This window comes from Colossoma macropomum, unplaced genomic scaffold, assembly GCF_904425465.1.
Source record: "Colossoma macropomum unplaced genomic scaffold, Colossoma_macropomum, whole genome shotgun sequence".
In the NCBI taxonomy this organism is placed as follows: domain Eukaryota; kingdom Metazoa; phylum Chordata; class Actinopteri; order Characiformes; family Serrasalmidae; genus Colossoma; species Colossoma macropomum.
The window spans coordinates 19,745,086-19,765,069 of NW_023494791.1; the positions used below are offsets into that span (position 1 = coordinate 19,745,086).

The 19,984-nt window shown below is 40.9% G+C and overlaps 2 protein-coding genes across 3 annotated transcripts in view; one reads left to right on the forward strand and one right to left on the reverse strand.

Annotated features, from left to right (window-relative positions):
• Nucleotides 1–248: 248 nt before the first annotated feature.
• Nucleotides 249–5,400, reverse strand: soul2 (heme-binding protein soul2). Its single transcript, XM_036573456.1, has 6 exons — nucleotides 5,054–5,400; nucleotides 4,751–4,810; nucleotides 4,261–4,438; nucleotides 4,018–4,144; nucleotides 3,770–3,941; nucleotides 249–1,396 (listed from the first exon to the last, which is right to left on the reverse strand). Exons 1-6 carry the CDS (start codon nucleotides 5,068–5,070, stop codon nucleotides 1,222–1,224), a joined length of 729 nt encoding a protein of 242 aa, XP_036429349.1. The 5' UTR covers nucleotides 5,071–5,400; the 3' UTR covers nucleotides 249–1,221.
• Nucleotides 5,401–6,898: 1,498 nt separating this feature from the next.
• ccdc85a (coiled-coil domain containing 85A) overlaps nucleotides 6,899–19,984 on the forward strand; it is a 28,474-nt gene continuing 15,388 nt past the window's right edge. Inside the window, exons 1-2 of one of the 2 annotated variants that reach the window (XM_036574297.1) lie at nucleotides 6,899–7,559; nucleotides 9,559–10,549. In XM_036574297.1, coding sequence (XP_036430190.1) covers nucleotides 7,320–7,559; nucleotides 9,559–10,549 — 1,231 coding nt within the window. In that variant the 5' untranslated portion in view covers nucleotides 6,899–7,319. The remainder of the gene's footprint in view (nucleotides 7,560–9,558; nucleotides 10,550–19,984) is intronic. The other variant, XM_036574298.1, reaches the window with a different exon arrangement.

Consider the following 19,984-nt stretch of genomic DNA (forward strand, 5'->3'; position numbering starts at 1 on the left):
CTAAGCAGCAGAACTGCTTCCGTGGTAGCAGTGCTGAAAGATAAGTGAATAGCTACTGTAACACTTTCGTTTCCTTTATATGTTCTTTTCAACTGAGGAGTTAACCCTGGGCTTATTATTCAGTTATAAATCTTAAGACTCTTATTATTCAGTAACTAGTATGTAGTTATGAGAGCAAGGGCATAAAATGAGATTCCACATGCAGGCCCTTAGGGTTTAAGGGGATAAAAGTCAGAGTTCATCATTGATTGAGGTAGGCATTTTTTTTAATCAAAACACATTAAAACACGAATTAATTCTGATTGTATGCCAGTTTTTATTGCAACATCTAGATAAACATTAAGTTGACTAAGAACATATTAAAAAGAGGGCAGGATAAATTCCAAATCTTATTTAAGATCTGGGTGTTATGGCATAGTCCTAAAACCTGTTCTCGAACCTGTCACACAACATGCATTACTTGTTAGGTAAAACAACATAAAATAAACTTTAATAGTCTACTCTTCTAAAGTCTATAAAATCATTCAGGTTTCTCTGATTTGACCCTGAAGGGAGAGCTTTTTTTGCTGTAATGTAAAACCACTTCATACAGGTTCTAAAAGGAACCCTCAAGGGGTCCTCTGGCACGACAGAATTCCAAAAAAACTCTCGCCTTAGACCAGCGGTCACCAAACCTGGTCCTGGAGATCTACCTGCAGAGTCTAGTTCTAACCACACCTGCTCCAGGAACTTCTTCAGAACTTCTTGACTGGTTGGATCAGATGCTTTAGTGTTAGGTCAGGTGGGGGCAGCATGTTAGACGCAGGTTAGAACTAAACTTTGCAGAAAAGTAGATCTACAGGAGACGGGGTGGTGACCCTGCCTTGGAGAAAGATGAAATATACAGGATTTGAGTAACCCTGTCACTGTTAATAGTATGAAGCACCGAACATCAGATGAGAATATCATACGACCGCATAAATATAGAAGTTCTAGAATAAAATGGTTAGAACAGTTCAACACCTTTTAAATCTGTACTGCACACTGTGTATGGTAATTCGCTCTGTTGAAAGACTGAAGAAGCCCATGCTTGAATTTTAAGGAATCCTTAAGGAAGCAGTGAGGTGCACATAAAAGTTATTGCACAGGAAGAATATATAATAGTACACATGAAATAAGAGAGATAATGCAGTTGTCAGTGATATAACATTTATGATCCATAGTGTTTAGATGCGTCAGCTATCAGGCGGCATGGATCCACACTTCATTGTGTCTGTCGATTAAGATCAACATAGATTCATATCCAGCCCCATCAAACATGTTCTCATCAAACAGCTTTCCTGCAGTCTGCAGGTCCTCCTTCAGCTTGTTCTTGTTCTCTATGGCATCAGACTCTGAGGCGACACCAGAAAATACCCTGATGGACATCATGAAAAAAAGTGTGTTGGAGAAAGAGTGCATGACTGAATCAACAGGAGTGGACACAGTTTATGTATATACATTATAACAGAGCGCCTCTACCTTGAAAACTGATTTGCAGTTTGATAAGTAAACTATTTACCTATTAATGTCCAACTAAATCTAGTACGATAAGGAAAAATGCCACACGGTATAATTTGATTTTGCACTGTAACTAATGAGAAGTCGGCCCAACTTAAAATTATAAGGTTAACTTATTACATTGCTTTTTTGAATTAACTCAACTTAAGGACACTAGAGTTCCCCCAGCTCAAACTGCTTAGTTTAGTCGATCAGTTCTCCTCTCTTATCTAGCTCTGCATCTCAGTGAGGTAAACAATACTGAATTTGTCTTTTACTCTGTTTCTCCATTAGCTAGGACTCTTTCTGTCACACATCTCATCAGGCATCACACATCATTCTCCTCTGATGAATGATGGACAGATGCACCGCATGTGACTATGCTACTTTTCAAAGTTAAAACAACAAATACTTTCTACAGTGTATTAAACAATTATGGACACAAAATCTGAGCAGCTTCAGGGGCTCCTGAGTGGCGCAATGGACTAAACCATCACCCCAACAGGAGATTCTGAGTTTGAACCCCAGCAATGCCATAGCCCTCCATAATTAAATATCTAAAAAGAGGATTATTGCTGCTTTTCCACCACATGATACAGACTCTACTTGCCTTTTTTGGTTTACTGTTAGGCAAACTATTTTTGGTATCACCTCCACTGATGCTCCAAGTAAGCTGAGACACTACCAAAGGTGACGTGGCTACTGGTCGGAAAGAATCATCACTATCGTCCTTAACACATATGCTAACGTTAGCTACCTGGTTCTCATACCCTCTTGCGTCACCTTTGAGCAACTAGAATCGTCCGTCGTCTGATGTAGTATTTCCCAAACTTTTCTGCTTTTTTTTCAGCAGTCTTTTTTCTTGCTGCCATAAGTAGCTTATGAACAAAATTTGTCTCCTTCATGTCCTAGAAGTTTCATGTGGTGTCGCTATGATGATTAGCTACATTGAGGGGTACTATATCTGCAGTGGAAAATAAAGTAATTGGTACCAAAATAGAGTCGGGTTGAGTTGAGCTGTACCATGCAGTGGAAAGCACCATTTGTGTGGAAAAGAGTTCAAGTCAGAAGAAAATTGAGTAAAAAAAAATTCTATGGTCGTGTATGAACATCTAACTGTACCCATCTTAATGTTTTAATTTTTGTTTTGTTTTATTCCCAAACAAAATTTGAATTTCTTTTGTTTTATGATCAAAAAAGCCCCATGTGCACAAAAGATTAGATTTAATATGAAATATTAGGTGCTAAAACTTTTTTGCATTTTAGCCAAATTCTTTGATCAATTAAAAAAGAAAAAAAAAAACAGATTTGTGCCCAGGCAAGCTGAGAGAACATATGAATCAAAGCAAGTTTCTAAGAGTTCTAGCGTTTTGGAGCGTTATGGCAGTTGTTGGATCTACAAAAGATTATTTTGAAGGACATCAAATCTATATTTGGTTTTAAATGTAACTAAAAGGAAGCCTGACACTACATCAAATCTTAGTAAATACTAAATATGCCCTTTCAATCCTCAAAATATAGCTTGCTGTAAATCCAGAAGTATGATTTTCTTTATCCTGAAGTAAACATTGTTTAAGATTATATGAGGTAGTCAATGCAAAGTAGTAGAGGTTGATTCTCCTAATACATTGTTTGATTCAATCCAAAAATCTCATAATATTTCTGGGTTTTATTAAATCACCAACAATTTGGAACATTCAAGAGAAGACCACTAAAGAACAAAACATATAGCCTACCCTAACTTTAAATAAATAATAATTTTAAGTGTTAATTGTAAAATGAAGAATGAGTTTTGTTACATTAGTAACGGAGTGAGAGCTCAACGGGCTGCACCGGCAGTGGTGGCAGCTGGTTGGGGATTGGGGGGGGGGTGAGTATTGCAGTACCCTTCTTCCGAAAGCACAATAAAAACGTCCTCTGTCTCGTGTCATGGTTTTGGGAAATGGGACTGCGACACTCACCCCCCCCCAACCCCAACCAGTTGTTGAGCTCTCACTACATTACTAAAGTAACAAAACTCATTTTTTTCAGTTTCAAAATTATTACACCCCTAGAAAATAGGTTTAGGCATGTTAATAAAAAAGCAAATACAAAATGTAACTATTTGGTTTTGAAAAGAATTCAATGGCCTAATCCTTAAAGTGTATTTTTAAGTAAATTAACTTCAGTCAATATAACACTTCTTGTCAGTTCTGGTCTTTCGAAGCTCTTCTGAAGCTATTCAGATTACACTGTGCACAGGTCGGCTTACCTGACATAGATTGTGCCACCAGGTCTGGTTATTTCCTTAATGGTACCATCATTCGGCTGAGGGAGGACAGTGTCTGGGGCGACATAGAAAGAGACCGACACTTGACGTTGCCCATTCTCACCGGCCTCATTCACTGACACAAGCCCAGGTCTAGTTGTGGGAAGCACCCTTTCTAAAGAGTGAAACACAGCAAGCTTTTTAAAGGTGCTGTCTCACAGGATTTAAACACATCTTGTATCTGAACTTACTCTCAGTATTCTCTCCTTGCGTGTATTCATAGAGTTTCCAAAGTCCAGCTGCTACGTCGCTGTTACTGATGCTTGCGATGTCTGTTGTAATCCACCGACTGGAGGTATAGACGCGCTCCTCAAAAGACTGTTCAAACATCAGAGACCAGGATGAAGAACCAAAGGCCATTACTATATTTACACTTATAGTATTGACTGTGTAGACAAATTTATATCAGAAAGAAAGATCATCTGAAGGCATACCTCATACGTGTTTACCACAGTGAACTCTGGACATTCATATCCATGGCAAAACAAAGGTGCTTCCCAACACTCTCCAAGAGGGAGAAGAACCACAGACAGAAGGCAAAGAGCAACAGGCAGGGTGGTCTTCATCACTCCACAGTGGCTCTTCGGGCAACACAGTATTTCTGGATAAAACCTCAAGGTGGACAAACAGGCAGATTATTGAGGATACACCCTCGAACTTCGACACAAACATTATTCATGCTCAGTTTTAATATCAAATTTGGCTAAATGCTTTGCATGGTTGCTTAGAGGAAACCTGAAAACCAAAATAAACAGGCCCACTTTCTGAAAATGCTGCTATGGGCTAAGAATGTCATCACATTTTATTACATACTCTACAATAAGATTTAGCAGTTTTTATAAATAATATAGTGCATGTTCTGACTATTAGGCATTGTACAGAATAAGAATAAGAATAAGATAAGAGTAGAAATGGTATAGTTACCTATTGTACCTGTGTCTGCTACAGCACCTGGTTGCTGAAGGAACCAATGCTGATTGTTGTCTTGAGGGAAAGGTGGAGAGTTTGTTAGCACGACTGGTTTTACAGGTTAATCCCCCAAGCAATTAACACTCATCTCAGTTACAGGTCTATAGATCTTACAGTACAGGATACTGGCAACAGAAGGGCAAACATGGATTAAATAATGGGGCTTTTCACTTTGGACTTAATTATGAGTAAAAAAATAAATAAATAAATGAAGATTCATCTGCAGGTCAAAAATAGAAAACTGTCAGGGAGACTCACCCCACAGAGACCTGCATTAGTCATTAGTTCCTCCGTTCCTGATTGGTCCTCCCCACTTAGGCCCGGCCCACTCGAGATCACCTGTCTCTTGTTTGTACTAATTACAGACCTACACACCACTTGTTTGCTTCTCTCCTTACAAAGTCTTGCCAAAGCATTTTTGAAATGTATTACCTTGTTCCTGGTATTAAGTGTTTCTCATTGTTCTGCTCCTACTGCTTATTTAAGAACCTAAAAAAAACAGCATGGTGCCAGAGCTCCATCTGTCTTCTTATAGCGGTAATGATTCATACATTTTTCAACAGCAGGTCAGATCAACGAACAAGAACCATCATCCTCACCTCACCAGAGCCTTTGGAGTAAATGACAGTGAGCCTGCTGACCTATATCTTAAACAACACCCTATTCAAACCACCACATTTCCCAGCAGCCCCTGTGTGTGCTCTATTGTGTGCTCTTTCACTACACGACTATACACTATATTCACAATAAACAAGGATGCGTGCTCTCCTGCCCATTCAGTTCGAAGGCCATCAGTTCAAGATAGACTCATGAGGACAGTTACAGTGTACGCAGCAGCATTAAACATGGCTTACAAAATCTTGCAATGCCCCTGCTGATCACTGAGGGAAAGGGTAGATATACACAGAAATTGATCCTTTACAGGTTCTTGAGGAAAGGTAATAGTATACAGAACTGTAACAGCTGAAAGTGCTATTTGAATACATAAGTGGTGGCTGAGTTCTTCTCTGTGATGGAAACCTGTTGTATGCCTATATGGTTTTTTACCCTTCCCTGATGTATGGCCATATATACACATATGTCATAAAGGGTCCATGCATATATGTATACTTTTTTAAACCTTTGTGTGTGTATATATATATATATATATATATATATATATATATATATATATATATATATATGCATATGAATCAAACATATGCATGTGCTACATGATTGAATAGCCTACCTTTCAGTATACTTATAATTGTTGCTATGTTATCTTTTTGCTTTTAAATATTAAACCATTTAAATGAATCAGTGAGCAATATTTTTATTTATTTCACGTTTTAATGCTTTATTGTATAGCGTACAATATGCATGTTTTTCAAGTTTAATTATGTATGCTTTTATATTTTTTTTTACTTTATTAAGAAGTATGTGGAGAAACAAAAAACATGCATAAGAAACCTTACATAACATGAATTAGGCATATATAAGTAATATATACCATCCATATACGAATAGTGTTTTCTATCATAAGTTCGTGGTACATGGTGATATATGGCTGAAATATATGTCATATATTTAAATGTATATGTCTATATGTGAATAATATACGTTGGATAATATAATACAAGATAATACAGAAAATACCAGGTAATACAAGTTGCTGGACAATACGCATTAAAATGAATAACTGACATAACCTGCAGTTTAAGGGGTTAGAGAGCCTTTTAAAATGGTTCTATATAGTACCAAAAGGGGTTCTGATACTTACAAGTCACCTTTACAAGAACCTTTTTTGGTGCTATGCAACCCTCTATGCTAAGAGTGTACTGTCCTTTTATTAACATATTTATTGAGATATTATTAATAACACTGACGAGAACAACAATAACAACAGCACTAATAACAATAAAGCTCTGTATGTTTATATATCTATGTTTAATCAGATGAATATGTGTTTCAGATGTTTAACATTCCAAAGATCTTGAACCCAAACACAATACAAACGCCAGATGGAGCTAGATCACTAAAAAGCCATCTCCATAAGGGTAAAGGGGGCGTGAGGCATATGTGGATGAGAGAGACAGAGAGAGAGAGAGAGAGAGAGAGAGAGAGTGTGTGTGTGCGTTAGGGCGCGTGCGCTGCAGTCCCGCACCGTGCCCCCGGAGCGATGGTGCTTTAGCGGTCAGAAAGCCCGGTCCTACACGTAGCTCCATGGCGGGAGAGGGAGGCACGATAAGCGGCGGCAGACGGGAGAGGAGAGGGGCTCTTCCGTAGAGACACGGGGCTTTTTCCCACAACAGGAGAAGAAGGAGAAGAAGCGGCCAGCCGGCACTGGGGGCTTTGAGCGCTGCAGTTTCAGTATGGATAGCACCGAGAGGGTCCGCACGAGCGTCTCGTAATTCCGGCTGGTTCTTCTGAGGAAGGAAATTTCTGGAAAGTGTCGGCCAGGGCGCCGGGTTGCTCCTGTCTTTCAGCCACAGCTCAGCCTGCTGGAGCTTCCTGCGCGCCGGCTAAAGTCGGTTAAAGAAGGATGGAGAAGCCCAGCCAAGCTCAGCCGCAGTCAGCCATGTCCAAAAAGGCTGAAAGTGGTGCCGAAGACCTGTCTAAACTCACGGACGAGGAGCTCCTCAAGTGGAGTAAGGAGGAGCTGGTGCGGAGGCTGCGCAAAGCCGAATCGGAGAAGATGAGCGTCATCATGGACCACAGCAACCTCATCAGAGAAGTGAACCGCAGGCTTCAGCAGCACCTGAACGAGATCCGGGGACTGAAGGTATCACTGGGCTAAGGTGGATGACGATGCCAGTGCGTGGCTGCATAGAATAGCACCACTACATCTATAGGCACTGCTAATATATGGAGGGGTTTTTGGGTTAGGAGGAACATGCTAAAACAACCAAGATGACTGTATCAGCCCTGATGATGTCCAATGCTTAACACTTCAGTTTATGACGAAAAACCGTGAGTTCTATGAAATTATGTCTGTATGAAACTTTAGGATAGATGCATGGGCACAGGTGCTTACGAGTGCTTAGATCATAAAGGGATGTTGGCTAAGATGCTCTGCTTGTTCTCTTTCATGAGCTGGATTATGAATGCAGGGAAGTTTGGGGGACGTGAGTGATACAGAGCCAGATGAGTCAAAGCCAGTATCCCAGCTTGTTTAGTATTCTGAAGGTGTGTGAGGCAGTTTTCAGTCATAGATGTTCTGAAGGGCAGCAATGACTCAGTGGGTTGAGGCCTCATGCCAGAGATCAGAATGTGGAGGAGCTGGAGGTTTCATGGTAGTTGACCTAAAACTGGAGGTCAAGTGTCCTTTCTCTGCCATTGTACCCTGGAGCAAGGTGCTTATGCCCAAAGCTATTGTAGGGATATTGCATTACAGCTTGTGTCCTTTACACCCACCTCTGGGCTGTGGCCATGGAGAGGAGCAAATAGAACTGCTGAGAAAAAATAAAGATTAACAGTTCCTTGCATAACAAAAGAATAAATGAACACCACACAGTTGACTAAGCAGCCTTAAGTTAATGAATAGCCCCATTAATGTGTAACCAGTAACACTTTACTGTAGGGCAGTGTTAATAAGGCTGCATGACACCTACATAAGCTCATCCTGACAATTTATTTAAACCTACATAAGCATTGATAAAGGCTTATTCCAACATGGGCCATCTGTCATAAAGGCTGTTTTTGTCATCTCTGATGCCAAGTTAACATAATACCTTTTTTTTCTCACCTGGGGTTGTGTCATGATAGCCTTCTGGGTGAAACAACATAATGTATTATAACAACTGACTGATGTGACATAGCTTAAATCTTACAAACGGCAGTTGAAACTCACTTTCCCTAATGCTCATTTTTCTTCAGCCAGCCTTATATGGCAAGCTATGTCGTATTATTAGCATTATATCACTGTGACATACTCTGAACTACAAAGTCAATGTCATTTTAATCCAGAAAGTGTCATGACACAACCTAATGTCATGAAAATATCAGTCACCTGACGTAGATGTTATGTCAGCTTAATATAAACCTTTATGACAAATAACACCTATTAGTGTTTATAAATGTTTATGTAGTTGTCATGAAAGGCTTTTTAGGTGTCATTCAGCCTTATGAACACTGCCCTACAGTAAAATTTTACAATGTAACCTTATACACAACTGCACATTTATATTATATGTATTCTGTGTATGTTCAAGGCATGAATCCTTCTCAGGTCCACTGGAACATCAGACATGACAATAGGCTTTTTAGAATTCTGTGCAATGCATTTCATTGTATGCACACATATTTGTGGATGTGTATATGCATATATGAAACCTTAAAATGTTTATGTGTGTGTATGAAATTTTGAACAGAAAATAAAATTATAAATTTATGTGACTCTTCTTGCAATACTAATTCTGACTGTTTTAAAGCGTCCATTTGGAATTTCTCCAATTGGCAGGTTAGTTTTGGTACTGCAACAAGAGGAATATTTAAATAAGAACACACACACTAACATGTGGAATATCTACATACTTTTGCTGGTAAAGAGCTAAACCAGGGGCAGCCATAAAGTTGTTTTGCCAATTCCTGGCTGGTGTTTTAAAGACACAGAGAAATGTGTGTGGAGAACAGCACATTAATGTCTCTGTTCTGTATGCTGTGTATGTATCGCCTCTCCTTTGCTGCAGTATTGTTAAGAACTTCTTAATAGCTGTAGTGTTGCACTGAATTGTCCTTCCTTTGACATTGCTGTTGAGTCGTTCCTTTCCTTGCCTTTGCAGGAGGTGAATCAGAAGCTGCAGGAGGACAACCAGGAGCTGCGGGACCTTTGCTGCTTCTTGGATGATGACCGACAGAAGGGGAAGAAGGTCTCGAGGGAGTGGCAGCGCCTTGGCCGCTACAGCGCTGGGATCATGCGCAAGGAGGTGACGCTTTACCTACAGAAGCTGAAGGAGCTGGAGCAGAGGCAGGAGGAAGTGCTGAAGGAGAACTTAGAACTGAGGGAGCTGTGTCTCATGCTAGATGAGGAGAAGGGCACAAGCACAGGAGGATCAGTGGGCACCGGAGCACCAGCAGGTTGTCGGAACTCGATCGATAGCCAGAGCAGCCTGTCCCATGCCAGTGTGCCTGGGCCAGGGCTGCTGAGGGACGTTGGGGATGGGAGCAGCACCTCCAGTGCAGGCAGCACAGATAGCCCCGATCACCTCACACACAAGCAGCAGTTGCTGGCCGGTTCGGCGGGGGGCAGCCCAGAGCTCCTCCACAAGCCCCGGTCAGGCTCAGGGGAGGAGGGCCCAGGCCCGGAGCACTCTGGTCGCAGACGGAGCACCAGTCCGGAATATGCTGCTCACACCTTTCCTCAAGTATGCCGGCCTCGCTGCGGCTCCTTCTCTAGCCCCGACCACAAGGGTCTGCGAGGTCTCAGCCCAGAAAAGCTCATCAAAGGCCTGTCTAGAGGCAGCCCAGAGCAGTTCTCCAAGCACTTGCTGGTGTCCTCTCAGCCTCCTGGAAGCCCTGACCTCTTTCAGAAGCACAGGGGGAGCATCGGGAGTGCATGTGGAAGTCCTGAGCCCAAACAGATTCTGTCAGGGACGCCTGAGCACCTGCAAAAGGGTCGTGTGATTTCAGGGAGTCCTGAGATGCTGAGGCACGGGTACAGTGCGAGCCCGGAGCATGGCAAGTTCGGAAGTCCAGGCCGGGAAGTGGCCCAGAGGAGGTCAGGAGGAGATGAGATGTCCCCGCATCACCGGAGCATCTACAGCGGTATGAATGGTGGGTCCGACTGGAGCCTGCTGTAGCACCCCACACTGAGGGCCATTTCAGTACACTACATGCAAAGGGATGGTCATCAATCATCATGGAGGGCATCAATAAACAAAAAACAAAAAAAAACACCCTATAGTCAGGCAGTAAACCATCCCATTCAGTAAGCCATGATCTACATTTAGTTAAGTTTTCCTTTGCGCAGCTCAGCCGGGGCCTTGAGGAGGTAGAACAGGCCGTTAGTTTCTACCAGAATGCCTGATCTCTGGTAAAGGTCGGTGGTGTCCAGTCTTGGTTCTCAAGGGCCATGATTTCGGCAGGCTTTAGCTGCTACCTGTCAATCAGCCTGTGCTTTTATGCCTCGGAATCCATTTACGCACTGGAGCCCAACTGAGGGAACTGTAACCATTCACAAAGCATAAAGTTCAGATGCCCAACAAAAGGCCAGAAGACAGTGCTACCCAGCAGGACCAGGAGTGGACACCACTGTTTTTGCCATGTTCTTCCAGGTGAGTGGAGTGGCAAACTGAAAACTGCAGCAGCAATAGCACTGCAGCAGTTGCAGTAAAGAGAAACAGGGTCATCGCTCTGCTCTCTTCTCCCGCTCTCTTTTGCTTTATTTTCATGACACCCTCCCCTTTCATTAGTACCTCAGAGATTTTGAAGTCCCCTTATGGGAATAGCTGTAGTTCATAATGAATTCCGTAAACCGAATGTGAAGTGTGGGAAGCCAAGCACTGCAGTACATGTACACTACACTAAAGTACTGCATACACATGTTGTTATGCATGGCCACTTGCACATGCACAAACACACAGCATTTTGCTCCTACAAAGTTTGCTTTGTAAGTTGTCCATCCATTCACACAAACTTGCCCCCTGTCATTCAGTTTTACACCTTGCTGAAGAGAAGCCTCCACTAGTTTTGGTGTTATCTTAACATCAAATCTAGTTGTTCCAGCCCACTACATTCAAGTCATAACTGAATAATTACTAAAATTTCCATATAGCCCAATGCACACATACATAGTTGTGGGTGATATGATCAAAACTTTATACTAAAGCTGCTGCTATCATTTATTTTAGTAATCATGCAATCTACCTACTGTTTTGGCAGTTTATCAAGTCTTTTTAAAAATAGGCTTAACTGACTAATAAAATACTCTGCCATGCCTTTTAAAGATTCCTAAATACTTTATTAAAAAGGATAAAAAGGAAGCCTTGGAGAATACATAATAAAAAAATTGTGCCATAGAAGTATGTCCTTCAGCAGTAGAATTTAAAATATACATTATCAGAGTATGTGCAGGCATCAGCAAATTCTGTTTAATGCTTTTAAAGTCATTTTAATATCAGAATTTGACACAGGATTTAATACTACTTAAGCCAGGTCTACTTAAACATGGACATTTGAAGCTTTTAAAGCTTCTAACAGACATTCAGGTGTCAATTTCTTTACTTTGCATAATGCAATTTTACAGTCAATGGCTCAGTAAAGCTTAACTGAATATTATTGGAGTACTCTGTTAACCTTTTGACTGTCTGCTGAGCTGTTCAGCAAGACCTAGCAAAACCTTTTAGTTCATGTACATGAAATATGTAACAGCAAACATTTAATCTTAATTCATATTCTTAATGCAATTTGGAAGCACAAACATATGTGCATTAATGAGATCCTGCTGCTGGTGGTTTCCTCTTTTTCTAGAAGAAGAAAAGTGACTAAAAGAAGTAGCACTAACTTGTGGAGTTTGTTCAGATTGCTGAACACATCTTTATAATGACCTTCAAATGACACCAAGCCGTTCATTTGGCAGTGACATTCAAACAGTACCAGGCCGATTAATCAAGAAAGTACATTTTAATCGAATCGAGTCAACTTTGAGTAATTGTGACAGCCCTGCTTCATACTTGTGGAATTCAACAAAATCACTTGATCACCTAGGCAATTAAGGTTTAGTCCTACATGTAGCTTACAAGGTGACAGGTTAATTGTTAATGTCTGTGTGTGATGGAACAAATGAGGCTATATTCACATCACTGACAAAATTACATTAAGGTATAATGGATGTTGCCATTCCAGTGATATAGAGTCTCTGTCTCTATCTCGATTTGCTTTTGTCTCTTTGTAAATGGGATAATGAGTGTGTGCAGAACAAAGAAGAAAAAATATCAGGCACTGCTGTTGGTGTGTGGCAGGCATTCTCTCCAGCAGCAGGCTGCTAATGATTTCCTGAAGGGGGAAAGTGCTGACTTGTGGAGCTAGCCAAGGCCACGGGACACTTCCTGAAGCAGTGCTGTTTACCTTACGCTGCGTTTAAGAGGCAGATAGCGGCAACTAATTAACACCTGAGTTCACTGCACTGGAAGACACATCCAGATGCTCTGTAGCGACTGATGTCTCTGACTAGAGGCAGTTGTCACGCTGGTGGAAGATGGTTTTGACAGTCAACGTATGGAATCTTAACATACATGCTGGTAACATTTGACCTGGTGGACGTAGCAGTGGAGGTGGCAGGGCACAGTGGTGGAGCTGACTGGAGGTTCTGTGCTGTGTAGTGTGTTTCTAAGCAGACAGTACACTTTGTACAGAGTGGAAAGCTTTGCTGCAGATGGTCTTTACTGAGATAAATCCTTCTGATTGCTGTTCGTTCACATCTCTGACACCACCAGCTAACGAGGGGAGAGTGTAAGCAGAGAAGAGCTGTTCGCATTTTCTGACTCTCTCTCTCCCTCACTTTCTCTCTCTCTCTGTCTCTCTCTACTCTGTCTCTATCTTGCCCTCGTTCTCTGTCTTATCTCAATTTCCAAAAGTCTGTTTCACAAATTTGCAGATCCTATTAAACTGTTTCACAAAGACACTTTAGCGTATTTGAGCCACCATTCCAACTCGGCACTCTCTCACTTCTTTAGTCTTAAGCTCCTTCAGAAGTTCATTTCCAGAAACTCATGCCCCCCAGGATCTACAGTCACTGAATAGTTTCTGACTTGGCTATACCTCTGACAATAGCAGTCTACACCAGCCATTTTTTGGTCCATTTTTGGCCTAACAGAGTTTCATCAAACTAGAGCGACCCCAGCCACCTCCCTCCCACCCCTTTCACATGCATTTCTGCCATTTGCTAAAATCCTGTGCCAACAATCCAAGCAGGGAATTACAGTGTGTCCATGTTACCCGTGGCCAGCCAGGCTGGATTATCCCATAAGAGGGTTTGGACAGACAGATTTCTTTTTATTTTTCCCCTCTATCTCTGGGGCATGGCTGCTTTTAGCTGCCCTCTTGGTTTGCAGCATCAAGCTCCGTTTGGCTGTAATTAATAGATCATATTCAGCACACATTAAATTATAAACAGCCCAATGGATAATAATCTAGGGACAGTAACTTTTTGATGAAACATATGAAAATATGTACCTGTTTGACGGACCATTTCCAGTGCTGGGATCTCGCTTTATTCTACTACTAGTTAATATACGGCTGGAGAGTGGAGGCCAAAAAAAAGCGGTCAAACATAGCTTACTTATTATTTATTGAGGATTTTATGATGATCATGAATGTATGCTTAATCTTAGTAAATATACTGTGGCATTGAGCCTTTTTGGATATTTTGGCCCTATTTTAGGGGGATTTAGTTTGGCCATAATGTTATAATCATACTACACTCAGTTTTAGGTTCAATTCAAGTTCAGATTTGCCTTTTGAAATGTTGCCCTCCTGCAAAGATATGTAATAGAACATCTCACCCCTCCTTCCACCAGCCTATCAGTGTTGCATTATCATAACTCCCTTCTTAGCCAGAGTGAGCCAGGAGAGCCAGGTTTGCTATCTCCACACTCAATCCCATCCATACTGCTCTCGGAGCCCCAGGGAGAGCCAGCAGCCCAGCTGGATATCTGCCTCTCTCACAAAGGACACTGCCTGTGACCTTGACCAGCTTCACCCTAAATATAGCTCTACTTCCCAGGGCTGTCCTGTTGGTCTGTTTCCGAGGGGTCTCTGTGTGTGTATGTTTGTTCCCCAGGGCCTTCTGTGAGGAAGCTCAAACTGTCTGTCAATCAGATGGCCTGTCAATGCCTCATGTAAATAATGAATAATGCCAAAGATGGGCTGCATTTGCATTGGTAATGTGACAGAGAACAAGCCCTGCTCACTGTTTACGCTTCATGCTTCGTGGGCATTCGGCGTAGTTCAAGGCTGATGTGACAGTGTACTGTTTTGGTGATTTGCAGTAATTTCATTCGGAAGCTAAGCCTCTTGCTGAATTGAAGAGGGAGGATTGGTTTCTGCGTGCTTGCTTTAACATTTAACAAGAATTTAATTTAATTTCTCCCTTTCATTTCTCATGAGATCCAGCGGCTGGTGGAGAATGCGCGTCAGGCCGCCCTTTTTGCTCCCTTTGACTCTAACGCTGAAATCCACTTCTGAGAAGAAGGCCATGCTGGGTGCTGTGAGGTTGTGTAACTGTTATGGAGCATTTCTCAGAAGCGTCGCTCTCCAGTACTAAATTAAATCTACTCATCTCTTTGTGGCCCAGCCCATTGACCGAGCTTGAATGTATCGGCATAATTAACGGCTGTTTGCTTCTTTCACAGTTAAATGGAAATTCAAATGCAGCTAAGCTGTTGCCCAAATAGACAGCCATGTATTCCCCAAGTGATCCCTGTTTGTTGTCGCTAATGCCGTGAGCTATAAATATTCATGCTGACTGTAGTATGTGAAATGTCTGCATCTGTGCTTGCATGCAGTGTAGAAAAGGAAGAATGGATGAATGCATTGTGCAAAGTAGAAGGCTACAGTGTCTCATTGATCCTTCATTAGCTCAGCAATAAGCAATTGATTCAGGCCTTTCTTACCTCATCACAAGACCAAGTCATGTTAACACTACTACATGCTGGTGGAGGATAATATTCAGGTGCTATTAGGCCTTTACAGTGCCCTTCACGCTTGCTGCCGATGCAACTCTAGCTATTGCTTTTTCTAGTTCCCTGGTGTACGCACTCACCCTTACAAGTGCATTGTTCTTTTTTCATATAATACAGAAAAGGGAAGAAAAAAGATATATTTCTCTAATGGCTTCCCAGATAGAAGCAAGACAGATAAATCTGCTAAAATAAAAATGTATCATAGCCTTTTACATAATGCTTTCAATTCTGCTTCACTGTGCTCAAGCCATCAGTATTGGCGCCACATACATTATCTAGTCACCATCATTTTCTGAAATGTGTAGTTAACATTATCAGCTCCCGACACAGGCCTGCCGTCTTGTTGAACAGCATATATTGTCAATTCTTACTCTCCACCTTTCCAGCTAATCTCTTAATTGTCTAGTTAAACACAGTGAAAATGATCCACATTATCCATTTCAGTTACTGGCCTTAGGATACATCATTCACGTTCCCTGGAAGACATCCCAGTGTGTCAGTGAAAGGCTTGTGCTCTACATATAGGTGGGACTAGGGGTGTAAAAGTGTAGCAATGCATTGTGATCGAACCAAGGTGGTAAGTCGTCTGCATTGATTTTGGAACATTAGAGCAATTGTAACAATTGCAATCAATTATATACTAGTATTCAAAAAAGTAGGGGCTCATTTTTCAGCTGAAATAAAATTGTAGTGCCAAATTGTTCTTTTGTTCTGTTTCATGTGTCTTGTGATTTTTTTTTGCCTTGCCTTTTTGCCTTAACCATTCCTTTTATGGAATCATTCTAAATTATGGCCCAAAAGTCTGAGACCACATTGAAAATCTGAAATTTTTCATTTAAACCTGGAAATAAAACAATAGAACATTTTAGAATTTTGAATTTGTTTGATCTTTAAACAATGAAAAGGTATGACAAGTAAAATAGAGAAGAAATATTCAAGATTCTGCACTGTTTCTAAGTCACTATTCAAATTTAAGCAAATTTGTGGGACTGACAAGGTTAAGGCCTTTGTACGACAAGATCTTTTTTTAGTCTTATCTCTTCCATTGACGCTTGTGGTCAGACGACCCTCAGGAGGATTTGTTCTGCCGTGCATCAAAGGCTTTTGCACAAACTTGTGGAGACCATGCCAGCATGCAGTCAAGCTGTCATAAAAGCAAAATAAGGACACATGAAATACTAAGGAATTCTGAAATTCATGTTAAAATTTAAAAGATTCTACTTTTTATTCACTAGTGCTCTCAGACCTTTGGACCACCCTGTATACAACAGAAAAGACTGCACTTAATTATAGGCTTCAAGCGATGATATCATTCATTGCAATAGTTTTGGAGACGATTAATATTTGTCTACATTGAGGTTATCATCCAAGCTTAGTAAAAACTCCAGTCAACCTAATGGGAAGTTGTAGCATTATGTTTAGAGTTGCTACATAATGGTGAGCTTCCAGTTTAAAATGCTATGCTACCAAGCTGGACTGTATTGTTGTAGTGAAACTACGCAGGTGGGGTATGACAACAACAAATTTGCCACTGTGCAAATAAAACTACATCAATCCTAACAGTGGGACCTTTAACATACCAAATAAACATCATTTCACATGAATATCACTGTAACTTGAGGTGTTTTGTTTGTGCTGAAAATCATTGTAGGTTATGTGAGATTTTTACCAACATTCTGTTAAACCTGTCCAACCTTGCATAGAGAGGGCAGTTGAATAGTTTCTTAAAGAAATGGAATCAATACTGGACTCATTGGAATCTAATCAAAGTCAGGCTTGCAAGTTTGGAAGTTAACACCCTTAGTCATGACCAGTCTAGAATCTGCCCTTTTCACTGCTTATAGACTCATACGGTCCTTATGAAACATATAGAGATCTCATGTTGAGAGGGCCACTGGCAGGGTCTATGGATGAGCAGGGGAGATGAAGGGTCAGATCTTTACCCAGAAGCCCTCGCTACCTGCTGGCTGAGGGTGTAAAGGGGCAGTCATTGATCATCCCCCTGGAGAGAGGCAGCAAGGGGGCGGGCAGCAGTCAGACAGCTGCAGGACTCTTACCTAATCTGCTGTTACATCCTCTCAGTCTAGCGCAAACCACAGGAGCTAGATTAAATCATCCACTATATGAGTCTTAACCCACAAAAACGTAGAGGGTGGCAGAATCAGAGCCTGATTGCTCACAGTGTTCAAAAAGGGCTGGGAAATTATCTACCGGTTATTTGATAATACCCTGCTGAAAAAGGCATGCTAACACATAGGAATAAGTGATAATCTCCAGTACTAGTGCTGGCCGGTATTAATAAAATTCAAGATCACAATTCTTTCCAAATATATCACAGTGTGAATGTTAATTTGAGTTTGATATTAAAGTTTGCATTAATATCGCTATCTAATATTGCTTCTGGTAGTCTGTTCAAAAAGAATGCCATAGCTGTTCTGACTATTTGACTGTTTTGTTGTAGTTTCTTCTCTCAAAATTACATTAAAGCAAACTTTACACAATACTAAACAGTCAGATACCACTGTTCCAGAAAGGGATCATTTGTTTAGTTTTTATTTATTTTGAAGCACCCAGCAAAACACATGCATTGTTGTTAACTGCATTTTAATCAATGCTGCATTTCTATTAATACTAATATTGCTAAAAATCGATATTGTTGTGTAATGCAACAATGGTATAGACAGCATCACCCACTACTTAACATGTACATGTAGTCATCTACTAGCAGCACCTATTCTATATGAACCTGTCTTTGTAGGCAATCTGTCTCATTATATCACCCTCATACGTCTCTATCAGTCCTACATTGCTGACCTTTTCCATTGACAGGGGAATTTATGAGGTAGCTGATGTTACACAGTACAGTGTAGGAGTGGCTATTGCGGCCGTGTGGAAGGAGGGCAATCTTGCAGAATCCTGAGACACTGAGTCACTGCTGCGGCAGAGAAGTCATCCACTGACCATCACTAGCTTTAAAAACACCTCAGATATACTGTACCCTGACCACACTTATCATAGCAAAAGCGCAGATTCTAGAAATTCATAAAATGACCTGACAAGCAGAACAACTCTGTTGAAAGTATGGATTCAGCATTGGATACCACATTTGTGCTTGTAAGTAGAAGATACACAGATATGCGATATACAGAGATTTTGTATTGTAATTGAAATTTGGTGTAAAGTTATTTTCCTGCTGGCCTGTTTTGCACAAAGAAAAAGCATCCTTTACATTTTTGCCTCATTTCTACCATTTTTTGACCTCAAAACAAACAGAAATAGTTGACCATGCAAACACAAAGCTATCAATATACAAAGTAAATTGAATGTAGTTGTAATTCATTGCATACCTGTTTAATTACATATGTAATTATGCAATTATAATAAAGTAACTCCTGACTTCTAAGGGTTAACTACCCTTCTTCAGATATAGTATCACTGACCACAGAAATTCAAGAAATAACTTGAACAGATGCATGAGTGGACAGATAGATGGCTCCTCTCCTGGAAAAATGATGGAGCAGCTCAGTAGAGAACGCCATCAGGTGTGACATGAATACTGGCAGCTCTGGGGGTCCTCCACTGCACAGGGGGCATTGAAATGATCCATTTAAACATGAGCTATAAATAGAGAGTATATTCACACTGGTACATGTCCTTGTCAATTTAAACCAGCATTACATACGATGACTGCTTCACTGATGAATCATCAGTTGCCCATTAGTGTTTTCGGCCTTGCCATGGGCACTGTATGTATTGCCATTCTATATGTGTGCACATTTGTAACTGCTCACAGTACTGTTTTTTATCATGCTTTGAAGGGACGCTGTAGATATGAATGCCTTTAAACTCTATTGTCTTCATAACTCTCAGTGTTGTTATTATGCAGAGAAATGTAAATATTGTTACCTTTCTGCCAGCAAAGTAGTTAAGTCATTGCTGTTTTAAAAGTTATTGTTGTTTATTTTTACTAGATTATAGCATGACGTGTGATGTAAACAGCAGCAAATAGCTCTTGTAGTACCTTAAAAAAGAGTAAAATTGGAAAAATGTAAAGAATAGAGAGATATAGAAGGACAGAGAAAGAGATGAGATGCCTGTTTTTTCCACAGTGAAAGTGCTGCACTTTTTGCTCTTGGTTCAGACAGCCAGGCTCACATTTCTGAGCATAGGCAGAAAAGGCAGAAGGCTGCTCATGTATCAGGCTGAAAGCTCTGTGTGGGGCTTTTGGGCTTAGTCTGAATGCAGTGGGCGTGCTACTGCTAATGCTACGTGCACTGAAAGAGGGACTGTACTTCACCTGAAGGCATGCAATGCTTTGATTGATTGATTGATTGATTGGATGTATTAAACCATTTCGTGTTTAATATACCATTATACACATACCATTACTCACACCTTAAAAAGGAGTTATGCCATAACATCACACCACAGAAACAGTCAGGGATAACAAGAAAGAGCCAAGGAAGGCTTTACACTAAATGTTCAAACATTGCTAAGAGGATTTGATTGCATTTAGCAGCAGGAGCAC

Coding starts and splice junctions, on each gene's coding strand:
- soul2 (XM_036573456.1), bottom strand. Junction 4,439..4,750: donor AGCAGACACAGGTACAATAG/GTAACTATACCA, acceptor GTCCACCTTGAG/GTTTTATCCAGAAATACTGT. Junction 1,397..3,769: donor GGTGGCACAATCTATGTCAG/GTAAGCCGACCT, acceptor GATGTCCATCAG/GGTATTTTCTGGTGTCGCCT.